The sequence below is a fragment of the Clytia hemisphaerica genome, unplaced genomic scaffold, assembly GCF_902728285.1.
Source record: "Clytia hemisphaerica strain Z4C2 unplaced genomic scaffold, Clytia hemisphaerica genome assembly, whole genome shotgun sequence".
Taxonomy (NCBI): Eukaryota; Metazoa; Cnidaria; class Hydrozoa; order Leptothecata; family Clytiidae; genus Clytia; species Clytia hemisphaerica.
The window spans coordinates 261,953-275,564 of record NW_027104429.1 but is presented as its reverse complement, the minus strand read 5'-3'; the positions used below and the strand labels follow the sequence as shown (position 1 = coordinate 275,564).

The 13,612-nt window shown below is 36.1% G+C and overlaps 1 protein-coding gene across 1 annotated transcript; it reads left to right on the top strand.

Annotated features, from left to right (window-relative positions):
* Positions 1-7,725: 7,725 nt before the first annotated feature.
* LOC136820550 (DNA repair endonuclease XPF-like) lies at positions 7,726-12,466 on the top strand. The gene has a single exon (XM_067076739.1). It carries the CDS (start codon positions 8,003-8,005, stop codon positions 10,511-10,513), a length of 2,511 nt encoding a protein of 836 aa, XP_066932840.1. The 5' UTR covers positions 7,726-8,002; the 3' UTR covers positions 10,514-12,466.
* Positions 12,467-13,612: the final 1,146 nt, after the last annotated feature.

Sequence of the window (13,612 nt, the reverse complement as noted above, 5' to 3'; positions counted from 1 at the left end):
TTCTATTACTAAGTATTGGAAAATCCATAAAATTTGCTCTATTTTCTTGTCAAATATCGGAAAATCCAAGATTTTCCCATAAAAAATATTGAATGTTATGGAAATCCTGAAATTTTTCAAAAGCAAAATGCTACGGAAAATCCATGTCGTCCACAGGGGGTAACAGACTATAACTTGAAATTTTGATCTGTTCTGATAAGATCTTCGAAAATTTATCAGCTAGAAATCAGCTCTTGTTGTCTAGGTAACCCTAGAAAGCTTCAGAACACATCTTTTAAGGAGTTAGTGGTATAATCAAGAAAAAATTGATGAGAGAACACATCTTTCGCGGAAAGAAACAAATATCTTACAAGTATATCTTAGCAAAATGTCTTTCCTAGATTTTAGAACACATCCAACCATAAAGTAGCAATAAGTTTAGGGAGACAAAATAGTGTGATAAAAGTTTCCTAGAAATAAGAACACATTATTGTATATAAAAATTGAAGGTCATAGCGTGATGAAAGTAGATGAAGGTCATACCTATGCATGTCTGCCTCCACTGATGCAAGTTACCTGATGATCTCACGGTAAAACATGTGGTCTCCTAGAAAATAAGAACCAGTAAGAACACATATTTCTAAAAAATCTCTCGGCCAGCTGCTTCTGGTGAGAGTGCGCTGGTCTTGTGCCATCATAATGGTTCACGCCGGATTAACACACTTTATCTGAAAAACTGTGTGTCAGTATAAAATACAGTTCTAACCTGAGCTGAGGACTCTTAGTCAGACTGTTCAATAATAGAACTGAGCATCCTTTGTTTATGTAAGGAGAAGCCAGTCGCCGTGTATGAACCTAACCAAAAACTGCACTTTTGCGGTATTCTTAATTATAATGGAGAAAAAAAAATCAAAGAAAAAAGTATAATCACCTGAATTACGGTAGACTTGTGGAGCTGCTTTTCCCTTTTCACTAACCAATTAAGTATGGTCAATATGATCGATGTGATCGATAAATGAAGAACACACTGCCTGACTGCCTGACTGCTGACTAATGAAAACTTTCGAATTAATTTGGCAGTGCAGTCTCCCAACGTGCCTTGCAACTTCGACACCAATCTACTTGTATTCGAATTTGTTGTTGCTCCACAATAAGGTTTATTTTTTCAAACTTTTTCCAACGTCGAGTCGAGCTGGTCCTAATCTCAGTCATTCAATATTTCCCGCGCAAATATGGGGCAACCTCGGCCCATTCCTTAAAATACTGAGTATAAAATCATTGAATTTCCCGCGCAAATCCCAGCTGAAATCGGGGAAGCTGTTTTGCTTTGGCTCCATTTTATTTTTTGACTTTTGATGTCACAGATCTCCTGATTGTAGCAGTGGCGTTGTGGGAAAATCTTTCTGCAGGGGCCATATGCAAAAGTCAATTTCTTGAAACGGTGCCCCCATCTTTGGAATATATGGCCCCCCCCCACAATTTTTTTTCAATTGGTGTGGTGTTTTTCCCCAAGTGTTTTAATGTTTCTCTTTATTATTTATGTTACATTGGCAAGAATAACTTTTTGTAAAGTTTATGTTAATTAAAGAATAGAAATACATACAGTAGTGTGCAATAATTTTGATTAAATTCGACTGGATTGGAGTACTCCTCCGAGTAACTAGTACTTTCATGCATGGAAAAAAGACACTTCTGACTGCCGAAAAGCCTTCCCATCAAGAAGATGAAAATCAGAAAATTCAGGAATTTTGCCATACTAATTCTTTTAGACAGTATATTATTATATATATAGCTAGTCTTAAACTCGTATATATAGATTACGGGATTTGGAGTACCAGTCGGGTGTTTAAGATAAAAACTGCAATTATTGCTCTTTTTGGAAATTATTGCCGAAAACGGCAATTTTTTTAACAATAAAATGCTGAATCAGCAAAATGTGTTGTCCTTTTAAGGGCAAAGATGTCAGAGGTGTTTGAAAATAGTAAAATTGCATTGAGAAAAAGGTTTTTCGGATTTCTAAAAGTGATTTTTTCAATTTTTCGCTGCTCAATAACATGAAAAGTTCTAAAATAATATGTTAAAAGATCCTGCATCGATGCCGAAACACAGCCAGAAAGAGATAACAAAACCCCTGTTGTAAATTGTATGTTTATATAAGACTTGATTTTGCTATCTGCATTTCCAACGAAAACCAGTTGAAAACAATACTAAACGAGGCACAGTGGACCTACTTATCGCGCGGGTGTCAAATACCACGTGCTCAATAATAAAATCAACTTTTATTTGCAAAAACGGCAATAATTGCCGAAAACAGCAATTTTCATTTATTTACTTTTTTGTATTTCTGCTGATTCAGCATTTCATCGTTAAAAAAATTGCCGTTTTCGGCAATAATTTCCGAAAAGAGCAATAATTGTTTTTATCTTAAACACCCGACTGAGTACAGACTGATTTTACTTTCATTGTAAAGTGGTTTCATTTTCGATTTAAAGCCAACATCTTAGCAACAGGGTGCTCGCCCATAGTTACAGGGGTTTGTGCAAAAAACTAAACATAGAAAATTTTCCAAATCCCCCATCGGTGCTATGTCACCTATTCGACAACTCAATTGTTCGACAACTCACTTGTTCGACATTTTTGCAAATTTGTCGAACAAGTGAGTTGTCGAACAATTGAGCGCCCAGATGATAGACGGACCAGTTGTTCGACATCAATTTGTTCGACAACTCACAGTATTGTCGGACAAGTGGATGTCGCACAGTTGACCATTAACATGTTCGACTTCCATTTATTCGACACCTACTTGTTCGACAGTCGAACAAGTTGGTGTTGAACAGTTGAACGTTTACATGTTCGACATTCATTTATTCGACACCCACTTGTCGACAATAGCGAGGTTAAGGAACCGTCGTAAGACAAAACATTGAAATAAACTAAGATCTGTCCCCGTGAAAAAAGCATCAAAAAATATTATTCTCATTTTTTATTACACAGTACCAGCCTGGTTCGTTTCTCAACTTTGCATTTTCCGGGCCATTTTCTGATCTTTTTAAATTCATTTGCCTATCGAAAGATTTTTAACAGCCATAGTTGGCGCCTTCGCAAATTTTTTCCGTGCATGGACGGGGGTAATGTTATTATAATATGGGTAAAATTGCCCCTTTTTAACCTGACTGAAATTCGAGCCGTTACTAGCAACCCTGCGGGGCCCAAGGCACCGAGTATGCACCCGGCACAGTGACAAGCCGTTACTAGCAACCCTGACCTAAGCAATTCCAAACAACAAATCCAAACAACAAAGATGAGATACTCCCAACCGTCGATGATACTCCCGTCCATGTACGGAAAAAAAATTTGCGGCGCCTTCAATACTTCAATATGTAACTGTTTAGTTACCGCTACCGATACCTCATTTTCACAAAAGTTTTGTCAAATTAGAAGCTTTTTGTCTAAGCGAAATATTTAGGTAAGAACAGCACGGTACCAAGTACAATATGGGTATATATATATTTTTTTTGAATTCTGATTTTCTAAGTCACAGAGGCAAAATTCCGTTATTTTCGGAAAATGACGTAATATGGCGTAACTTGCATATCAAGAACATGCAATTAATGGTTGTCGAACAACTGGTTTGTCGATCAACTGCTATGTCGAACAAGTGGGCGCTTAGATGTTCGACATCCATTGGTCGAACAAGTAAGTGTCGAACAGCTGGGTGTCGAACAACTGGGTGCTTAGATGTTCGACACCTCACCAGTTCGACAAATGAACAATGTGTCGGACTTGTAAACGTCGAACATGTGGTCTGTCGAATATGTGAGCGCTCACTAGTTCGACAGAATAGTTGTTCGACCAAATGTACTGTCGAATAACTACATTGTCGAACTAGTGAGATTCCCCCCCCCCCCCATTTCGATTAATGCAATGAAAAATGAAACTTTTCTATGTTTCACTTTTTTGCACCTATTCTTCAAAATGAAAATATTTAAGATTTTGAAGGCACTGAAAGGCCACGGGTGCCAAAAAGAAGGGCTGTTTGAAATGTGGCAACCTCATTGGTGGAAATTTGATAAACAGCTGAAAGGAGCGCTGGGAAGCAATCCGTAGAAGAGACCACTTTCGTTTTTGTTGCAGATTTCTATAAAAACTTTTCTCAGGGATTACTTGTCAATGTACATGTCAACATTGTATTGTTGTAAAGGAAAAGATTAAAGAGGTAACACAACTGTAGCCTAATTTCTAATCCTGATATAGGAGACTGTTATAGAGCTGACTCTTCTTCTAGTCTTCTTTTCTTGTATTTTCTATTTTCTTTTTTAGGGGCCCAAAACCTGCATTTTAACAACCAGGATTATAGTTATACCGTCAACTGCACCAACTTGGGACTATCTGACGCAACCTGGGACGGCCATTCCATTGAAAATTTTGAAAAAGAACTTTCTGGAAATAAAGTAGAGATGTTAAAGTTTTGCATGTAGCAGAAATTTTTGTAAAACTTCTTTTCCTCTGGATTTGAGAGAAATTTTAGATTTAATCAATGTTTTGGGGGCTGTAGGCAGTACTCTCAGGTTCCAAATAAACGGGCCTCCCCGCTTGTTAATTTTTCGAAAACTTTCCAAGCCCCCTGGACCTTATTAGGACCCCCCCCGTTTATTAATCTCTAAGAATATTTTCAGCTGTTAAAGAGAAGGCCCCTTATTTTGCTCTAAATAGCATGATTTTAGCCTATTTTTACCTTATTTTTGGGTTTCAGAATTACAATTTCCAACTCCCCCCCCCGGCAATTAGGTCCCCCCGTTTATTCGAACCTCCCCCCCCCCGTTTATTTGGAACCTAAGAGTAACTACTGTGAGTGGACCTAAATCCGACAGCCCTGCCTTTATCCGATGGGGTCTTTCAAAGATACAAACTAAAATAAAAACAAACCTTTTGCTGTGACGCAATGAAGATACTAAAGTGTCAACTAAACTGAGAGAATTGATACACTGAACCAATTGAACCAAATAACAATAATTGCTTCTTATACAAAACATAATTTTCTACAGTATTACAAAATTGTTAACGTTTTAAACACGAGCAACGGATTCGATAGAGGTAATTATTTTTAACTCACACTTTTTTGATCAAATTAATTGACATCTTGACATTATAGTCATCTTATTAGATGTTTTGTTTCGAGAGTTCTTGCAGTTTATTGTTCAACTTGTAGAGAGAATGCTTGTAAACATAGAATTTTTTTTCATAGTAATTATTTGGGGGGGGGTCGGATTTAGGCAGGGCTATCGGATTTAGGACCACTCACGGTATAAAACTTTGATGCCCTTCTGAATTCTATGGGGTGCTAGCTAGCAAGCTAAGGGCGCAAAGTTTTTGAAAAAAGAAATAAAGGTTATTTTGTCTAGTCTCATTTGTTGATTTTGTCGCCCCTGAATCTTTGACACCCCCTCCCCCGACCACAATGCCACTGGACTGTAGTGTAGTAGTAGGTAGAAGAAGTTCATTTTTCATGATAACAGATAATCAATGACAGTGTTTTAAGAACTTAATTGTAGCTAAAAAGTTAATGAGTTAACATAAAACATGAAACATAATTCTAACTTTGCCATCAAATATCATTTCTGATTCAATCTGAGGGTGATTTTGAAAATTTTAATAAAACAAAAAGAAACTGACATTATTATTTAAAGATTTTTACCATTGGATTGGTTGGTTGGCACGGGTTGATTGTGGACAGTCCAGTGCTTCGCAACAGGGTCGTGTAGGTGGTATACTTAATTACAGCTGAATAACCTCTTTGGAAATAGTTGGCAAGCAGTGGCTCGTCCAGTACTATCAACGGCTCTAACTTGGGACTATCTTACAAAACATTGGACTGCAATTTAAACCTCCAAAGTCATTTAATTAAAATACTGCAAATCATAGATAGCAAATAATGTGAGTACGGAACAAATCTAGCAAGAAACGCGTAAATGTGGTCGTGGGCATTCGCGCAAGCCTTTGTTTGACACAGATATAAAAAAGTCCGTTTTTCTGTGGAAAATTGTGAAAATTGTGAGAATATACCCATCTGAAAACCATGTGTGTTTGAGTGGTTTGTAAGAGCAAAAATATTGATTTTTTCAGTCTCTATCACAGGTTAAAATAGCCTTACTAATTTTCTAAGGAGAAATTACCCATTTTTAGCACTTTTGACTTTCAGCTTCTTACAATATCTTGGAAAGTAGACAAGCTTCTTACAATATTTTTTCTGCATTTGGTCAGTACTAAATTTGGTCTTATTTGTGTGGATATTTTTAGTCTAAACTCAACTAATCAACTCTTCAGATGACTCCAAAGTTGAAAATTGACGAAAAAAAAATATTTTTCAGAAATTTTGGTTGCTAGGCAACCTAGTCTGGTTGCTAGGAGCAAAGTATCATTAACTTTAAAGTATGTATTCAGACCATCAAAAAGTCATTCTTCATTCGCCTAGGTGTCAAGGAACCCTAAAATACCAAAATAATGTGCAGATCCAAAGGGTTAAAAATACATTTGGTTACTGATTATGGGATGGTGAAAGTTTGATTGATAAATTTGGTTTTAAAGTATCAAAATAAACTTGTTGTCAAAATTAAACAGTAAGTGAAAACGCAGTCCAGATATCAACAATCCCATGTTTTGACCAATCGTCCCAAGTTAGAGCTGTTGACGGTACAGTTGCTAAGGAAGATGTCTAAATGGTTTTTAAAAGGTCTTTTGAGCAATTGGTCATAGATGTCTTATACTTTTGGGGGGGGAGTTTAACAAATGAGGACCCTCTCACCTCTTGTGAAAGATATCCCTTCAAGATATTTTTATGTTTGGTATTGACAGGTTAGCAATAATCCAAGTGTGGAATTGCCAAAGATTTCTATAAGTTAAGCATCAGTTCTACCTTCTTCGATTTTGAAGGTTGGATAGATCTATGCACTTATGTTCTTTACTTTTTGAATTTGATCTTGTATGTGTACCTTAAGAGAAATATTTTGGCGGGCAACGAAAATCCTAAAAGTTTTTTAATTTTGGTGGCAGAAACTTATTTTTGTGAATGGCAAAATTTCTAAATTTTGGCGGGAACTAATTTTGGCGAATGACAGCGTAAATCTTTTCTATTTTGCCTTATTTTGAGCAACTGAATTTTACAGTTCATTTAGGCAAAAAAACAAAACATTTAATTTTGGTGGGAACTTATTTTGGCGAGTGAGCAAAATATTTAATTTTAGCGGGAACTAATTTTGGTGAATTTCGTCTAAATTTTCCAAATCCGCCAAAATTAGTTCCTGCCAAAATAAGTTCCCTTATTTATTAAGGTATGTCATATTGATGTCCAGTGTGACTCTGAGGTCTTGATTTTTGGATTCAATAAATGTCAGAGAAGTAGAATGAATTCTATTTCAGGATGTCATTTTTGCCATCTGCAAGATGTTCAAGTTTCAGAGCATTCTAGATCATATTATGCCAATTGTCAGTTTGAAATGCAGATCACAGGTCACAGGTCACAGATCATCTTCAACTACTGTAAAATACAAAAGATATTATAAAAAATGTCACACTGAAGGTATTTTATTGATCTAGAACCCTTTTAAAGGTCAAAATCTATTCATGTGCTTGCGTTTCGCATTCTGTGGTGTATAACACAGACCTGTGATACTTGTATTATTATATTACACCTATATCACACATGTAATAAATAAGAGTTCTCTTTTCAATGTTATCTGTATAAAATAACAAGAATTGATATGAATATAAAAATGAAATATAAATTACTCTAAAATTTTATTTACCCCTTTATCAGGTAATATTTCTTGATATGTATTGAAAGTGCTACAAACTTGAAATTTCAACCAGTGGCAGATGATGAATATTTAAATTCAAATTTTATCGTTTTGAACCACTAACCTTTTTAAGATGTATTATTTCTCATGGTGTTCACTCATATTGTCTAGTATATCATTACGGTTTAATTTGATTTCAGCTAATGAACAAAGAATCTTAAAACATCTAAATGGAAGTAGACAGCCACCAAGATGATCATCAATTATTGGATTGGGAAGCCAAACTTTTCCTGGAAATCATGGAAGATGATGGACTGCTTGTGTTAGCTAAAGGACTTGGCCTTGACCGTATGTTTTTGAAAGTTGTTCAAACATTTTGTAAACAAGACAATTTGGTTTTTGTACTCAATACCATTCCAGAAGAACAGTTCCATTTCCTTAATGAACTCAGTGCACTTGATGTTAAACATTTACCTAAAGTAATTTCAGATAGTTCAGTTGAAGAACGTCGACAACTTTACCTCCAAGGAGGTGTTTTCTTTGTTTCATCAAAAATATTGGTCATGGATATGCTTACTAAGAGAGTTCCAATTGATTACATTACTGGTATTTTAGTAACACGTGCACACAAGATAGCAGAATCAAGTCAGGAGAGTTTCATTTTGCGGATGTTTCGTGAGCACAACAGTGATGGGTTTATCAAAGCTTTCAGTGACATACCAACTGCTTTCATGGCTGGGTATTGTCAAGTGGAACGTGTGATGAAATTGCTTTTCATAAGACATCTCTTTTTAAGACCACGTTTTCACAATGAGATTGCTGCTTGCCTTGAATTACATAAACCTGATGTTATTGAGGTGAACATTGAAATCACACCAAAAATGAGAGCTATTCAATTGTCTTTGTTAGACTTGCTGAACATCTCCTTGCGTGAATTGAAGAGAGCTGTACCAAACTTAGATCCTGATCACTTCACTTTGGAGAACTCCTTAAATAGAACTTTTGATCGCATGTTAAAAGTTCAATTAGATTCAGTCTGGAATGAGTTGGCAAACAGAACAAAAGAACTCGTTTCTGACATTCGGGTTCTTAGAACTTTACTCTCCTACCTTACTCAGTATGATTGTGTGACATTTTATAACTTTCTTGACACTTTAAAGAAAAATGAGAAAAATAAAAAGAGTATGTGGATGTTAACTGATGCCGCTAACACTGTTTATGTCAATGCAAAAGAGCGAGTGATGGGAGTCCCTGAGAAAGATAAGAAAGGAAAAGTTGTTAAAAAGGGCAAACCAGAGCCTTGTCCAAAGTGGGAAATCCTCACAGAGATCTTGGATGAAATTGAGAAGGAAAAGGTTAATCAGGATGAGAAAAAGGTATTGGTTTGTGCGGTTGATGACCGAACTTCTTATCAGCTGAGTCAAGTTCTATGCCATGGTATTGATAGTTTCTTACAAGGGCAATATGAAAGGAGTGCGCTTTCAACCGGCTATCATAGTGGCTCTGCTGAAGAGACTGATAGCGACTTTTCAATGAACTTTAGCAAATTTTCTGACAATGAAAAAGCAGGTGACAAAGGCAAATCAGATGAGGAAGATAACGATAGCAAATTTTCACTTGATTTGAATACCAATCCTCTCATCATTCATTCGTTACATGGCAGTGCAGACCATTACAGTTTGTTCCAAACACTCTATGAATTTGAACCAACTTATGTTGTTTTGTTTGATGCATCTGTTGAATTTGTTCGTCAACTTGAGGTATTCAAAGCGTCTCGACCAGGAATACCTCTTCGAGTATATTTTCTCTTCTACAGTAGTTCCATTGAAGAACAACGCTATTTGACATCCTTGCGCCAAGAAAAAGATGCATTCGAGCTTTTAATTCGTCAAAAAGCTGACATGGTTATTCCAGAGGAACGACAAGCCAAAACACAAGCAGCTAAGAGTAGTCTTCGAGATGCGTCCAAAGCTTCTGCTACCGTTGTAAGCTCTCGTAAAGCAGGTGGACGAGATGTTCAAAATGCAAAAACCCGCAACATTGTGGTTGATATGCGTGAATTCGGAAGTGAGCTACCCAACATGTTGTATTGTCGTGGTATCGAGTTGTTGCCAGTAACTCTGGAGGTTGGTGACTATATCTTGACTCCTGATATTTGTGTTGAGCGTAAAAGTGTCTCTGATTTGATTGGTTCATTGAACAATGGACGATTGTACACACAGTGTGTTTCAATGACGCGATTTTATCGGAAACCTGTTTTATTAATTGAATTCAACGAGTCGAAATCGTTTTCATTGCAAGCAAAAGGATCATTGAAAAACGAAATCAGTTTGCAAAATATCTCATCCAAATTAACCTTATTGACAATTCATTTCCCAAAACTCCGTATTATCTGGTCACAAAGCCCACAGCTGACTGCTGAGATCTTCGAGGATTTGAAATCGAATGCTGATGAACCAAATGCAGAAGTTGCGATGGCTGTTGGAGTCGAGGGTGCCGGTCAACAAAACCATTTCTACAATATCATTCAACAAGATCTGGTGGATCGCTTACCTGGCGTCAACATGAAGAACTGCCGTCACATTTTGAACAAATTCAATACCATGAAAGAATTAATGAACACTGATGAGAAAACTATCAGTGATGTTCTTGGTAATGCAAACAATGCCAAACTGTTGAGTAATTTCATTCATAAAAAGCATGACGTCACTCAACCTAAAATGAAACGTAGGAAAAAGTAGTTTTTGTTGTTATTTTATTGGGAGCCATCTATTTTATGCCATATTTAGGGAAGTTTTGATGCGTTGCTATTTTTTCCATCTTTTTTTTGAGTTTTTGATATGCATTAGGAAGGAAATTTTGAACATATCAGTGAACAAAATTTTGTTAATTATTTCTCCTTTTTTATCCATTGTATTTTTCGATTTATAGCTAAAAACAACTGTACTGTAGTAAATGAACTTTTGCTTACTAACTTCTTGTCTTGTCTTGTTCTCTCTAAGCGTCACTGTGCCCGTGAATTTTTTGCGATGCTTTTTGAATTAGTCAACCTAGTCAACTATTCTATTTGAATTCGCTTTTGTTAAACTCCAAACTTTCATTCTAAATTCTCCTTTGAACGTTCCTGATAGCATTGCTAGATTCATTCATTAATTCTAGTCATCAGAAAGTTCGTGCATGATAATATCGATATTAAAATATGTTTTTCGTATTTTTCTTTTAGAAGCAACAGAGAAAACATGGCAACTATCAAACACTCCATGTTCTTTCCATCTGAACTTGATCGGAATCAAGATATTCCAGCTATCGCTTATGGCAAAGATTTCCTTACTTTCGAAGAACTGACTGAAAGTTTCGACCATAGTGGCGAGTACTATGTTATTTTTCGTCGAAATTTCGCCCATGAAGAGATTCATTTGCAGATTATATCTTTTGATAAAGACACGTTGAATCTCAAGAAAAAAGATGTTCTCATAAAACGTCCAGTCGTTCCGGATACTTCCAAAGAAGATTTTCATTTTGAGCCGGAGAGCAGAAAGATGGTACATTCGGTGACCAATTTTTCACCAGATGAGGACGAAGAACTGAAGGTGTCCAGTGTTGATCTGCATTATTTTTATTTTGACGACGATTTCTTGAAGAAGAAAGACCAGGAGATTTTCCTCGATTGCAATCGTAAACCTGACGTTACTTTGAAAGGCTACAATGAATTGTTCAATCAAGTTCGTGTACAACAGATCTCACAAGATAAAGAAGTCACAAAGTTCATGGTGCTTGCTCATGACCGAGTGTCACCTTTTTGTCCTATCGGGCCAATGAAATATAGCGGATATTGTATTATTGATTTTATTCACACATCTGATCACAAAATTTGGTCATCTCAAAGAGTAGCTTTTGGATTAAGTGATGACAGTATAACATTACATCGATTTCCTGATGTGGTCTGTTTTAAAGAGAAAATCTATTTCTTTGGTGACATTCGACAAGAAAAGAAGTTCATGGTTTGCGAATGCGATTCTCGTGACGGTAGCCAGCTGAATTTTTACGAATTAAATGACTGTGAATACTTTCAAACTTTTCCTGAGTGTAAAGACACATTATTTGTCGTGTCAAATAGTGCTAAGCAATCGGGATTAAAACGATTAGTGACCTTTGATGAAGGTGAAGTAAATGTCTTACAAGAGATCAATATGAATGAAAGAAAACATAATTACTACCATATGGATGGAATCATCAAACGTCTGGGGCGTCATTACATTTTGTACCGTGTCTACAGAAAAACCGTTCACTATCTCCTTGTCGACTTTCAAACTGACGAATTAGTAGCTGAAATTCCACTCCATATTAGTGGTGCATTCTTTGCTTTCGCACTCAACTGGAACATGACAGAATTCGCATATGCCTTTAGTGAGAATGAAAAACTATTTATCAAAGTGTCGAAAAATGTTCACTTTACAAAGGATAAGATTTCTTTGAAACACTTTTCAAGGCAAGCCGTTCTGACTTCATTCAGCCATGAGCATTTATTGAAGAAAAATTTGCCCTCCTCTCTGTTCACATACCTTGGTGTCAAACCTTGACAAGGACAATTCAACCAGCTTCCCTTTCTGTCTTTTGTTTTTCATATGTGTACAAAATCACGTTATTGCGTTAATATAAATACATCTTTTGTTGTCACTTTTTTGTCGTTTTAATTTGTGATCGTTGTTTTCATTTTATTATGACTAATTTTCCCATGAAACAATTACCATTGGTTTTGCAATAAAGTAAATACAGTCTCTCTTTGTACCAGCCATCATATCCGTTGGAAAACTAATGGAAACGGCGAGACTCGAAATCACGTACTTTTCATCTAAGTGGAATACGAGAACTTGACAATTGAGAAAGAATTTTTGTCTGCTGGCTGAACAGAGACAGTGAATTGGAAGAACTTCATATCCACGTTTGGTGATGCGTTTGGATTACACTAGACCATAGATATTAATTATGAAACCATCATGATGGTCTGAAGAGAATTTCATAAGAGCGACTGTTTTTACTTGATTGCGATAAGAAGCTCATAAGAAATACTTTCATCAAAAAATAACGAAAACTATTGACATATCCTTGATATTTTGATACTGAAGATTTATTCTACTGATCTTTAAAACGATTGTCTTTATTATTCATAGAATTATATTTCACAGGTCTATCGACCTCTACGAAATAATTTTAGATTTATAAATTGTCTAATTCTTCATCTGTCGTCCAGTCGTCAGAAGATATGGACAGAAGAGAAGACGTTGTTTTGGTCTTTGTCCTAGGTTTTCGAACTAGGCGAAGGTTTGTTCTAGGGCTTCCTCTTACATGCCAAACGAAATCGTCATTTTTTGAATTCATTTTTTTCGCCTTTTGGCACATATTTTTAATAATTTTTCTTTCGTTGATGGTGAAGTCGTCTGTGATGCCAAAGCCACCAATTTCATTGAATCGTTTCAGCTTATGCAGATTTTGCATTATCCGTTCTTTTTCCTCTATACTTTTTAAGATCAACTTGATTGGACGCCAATGTAGCCCTTTTCGGTTTTGTCCAATGCGATGATGGTGGGACGGTTTGATATCTTGAACGCCAATGTTACCTAGTATACCTTCAATATCTATTTTGTCTTGTTCCTGTTGTTCCTCTTTGTTGTCTACCTCTAATTCCACCATTCCATGTATAATAATATTTCGTTTTCTTGATTCGATGTCTCTTTCTTCATTCTTGTTTTCTTGTTGGTGTTCTCTCACTGCTGATTTGAAATTATCCTTGTGTTTCTTAGTTATTTCAGCGTATGTTTTTTCTGATGTTTTCTCTATGT

What these genes read in the sequence shown, in the direction of transcription:
- LOC136820550 (XM_067076739.1), top strand. Translation starts at nt 8,003, where the DNA reads ATGGAAGTAGACAGCCACCAAGATGATCATCAATTATTGGATTGGGAA.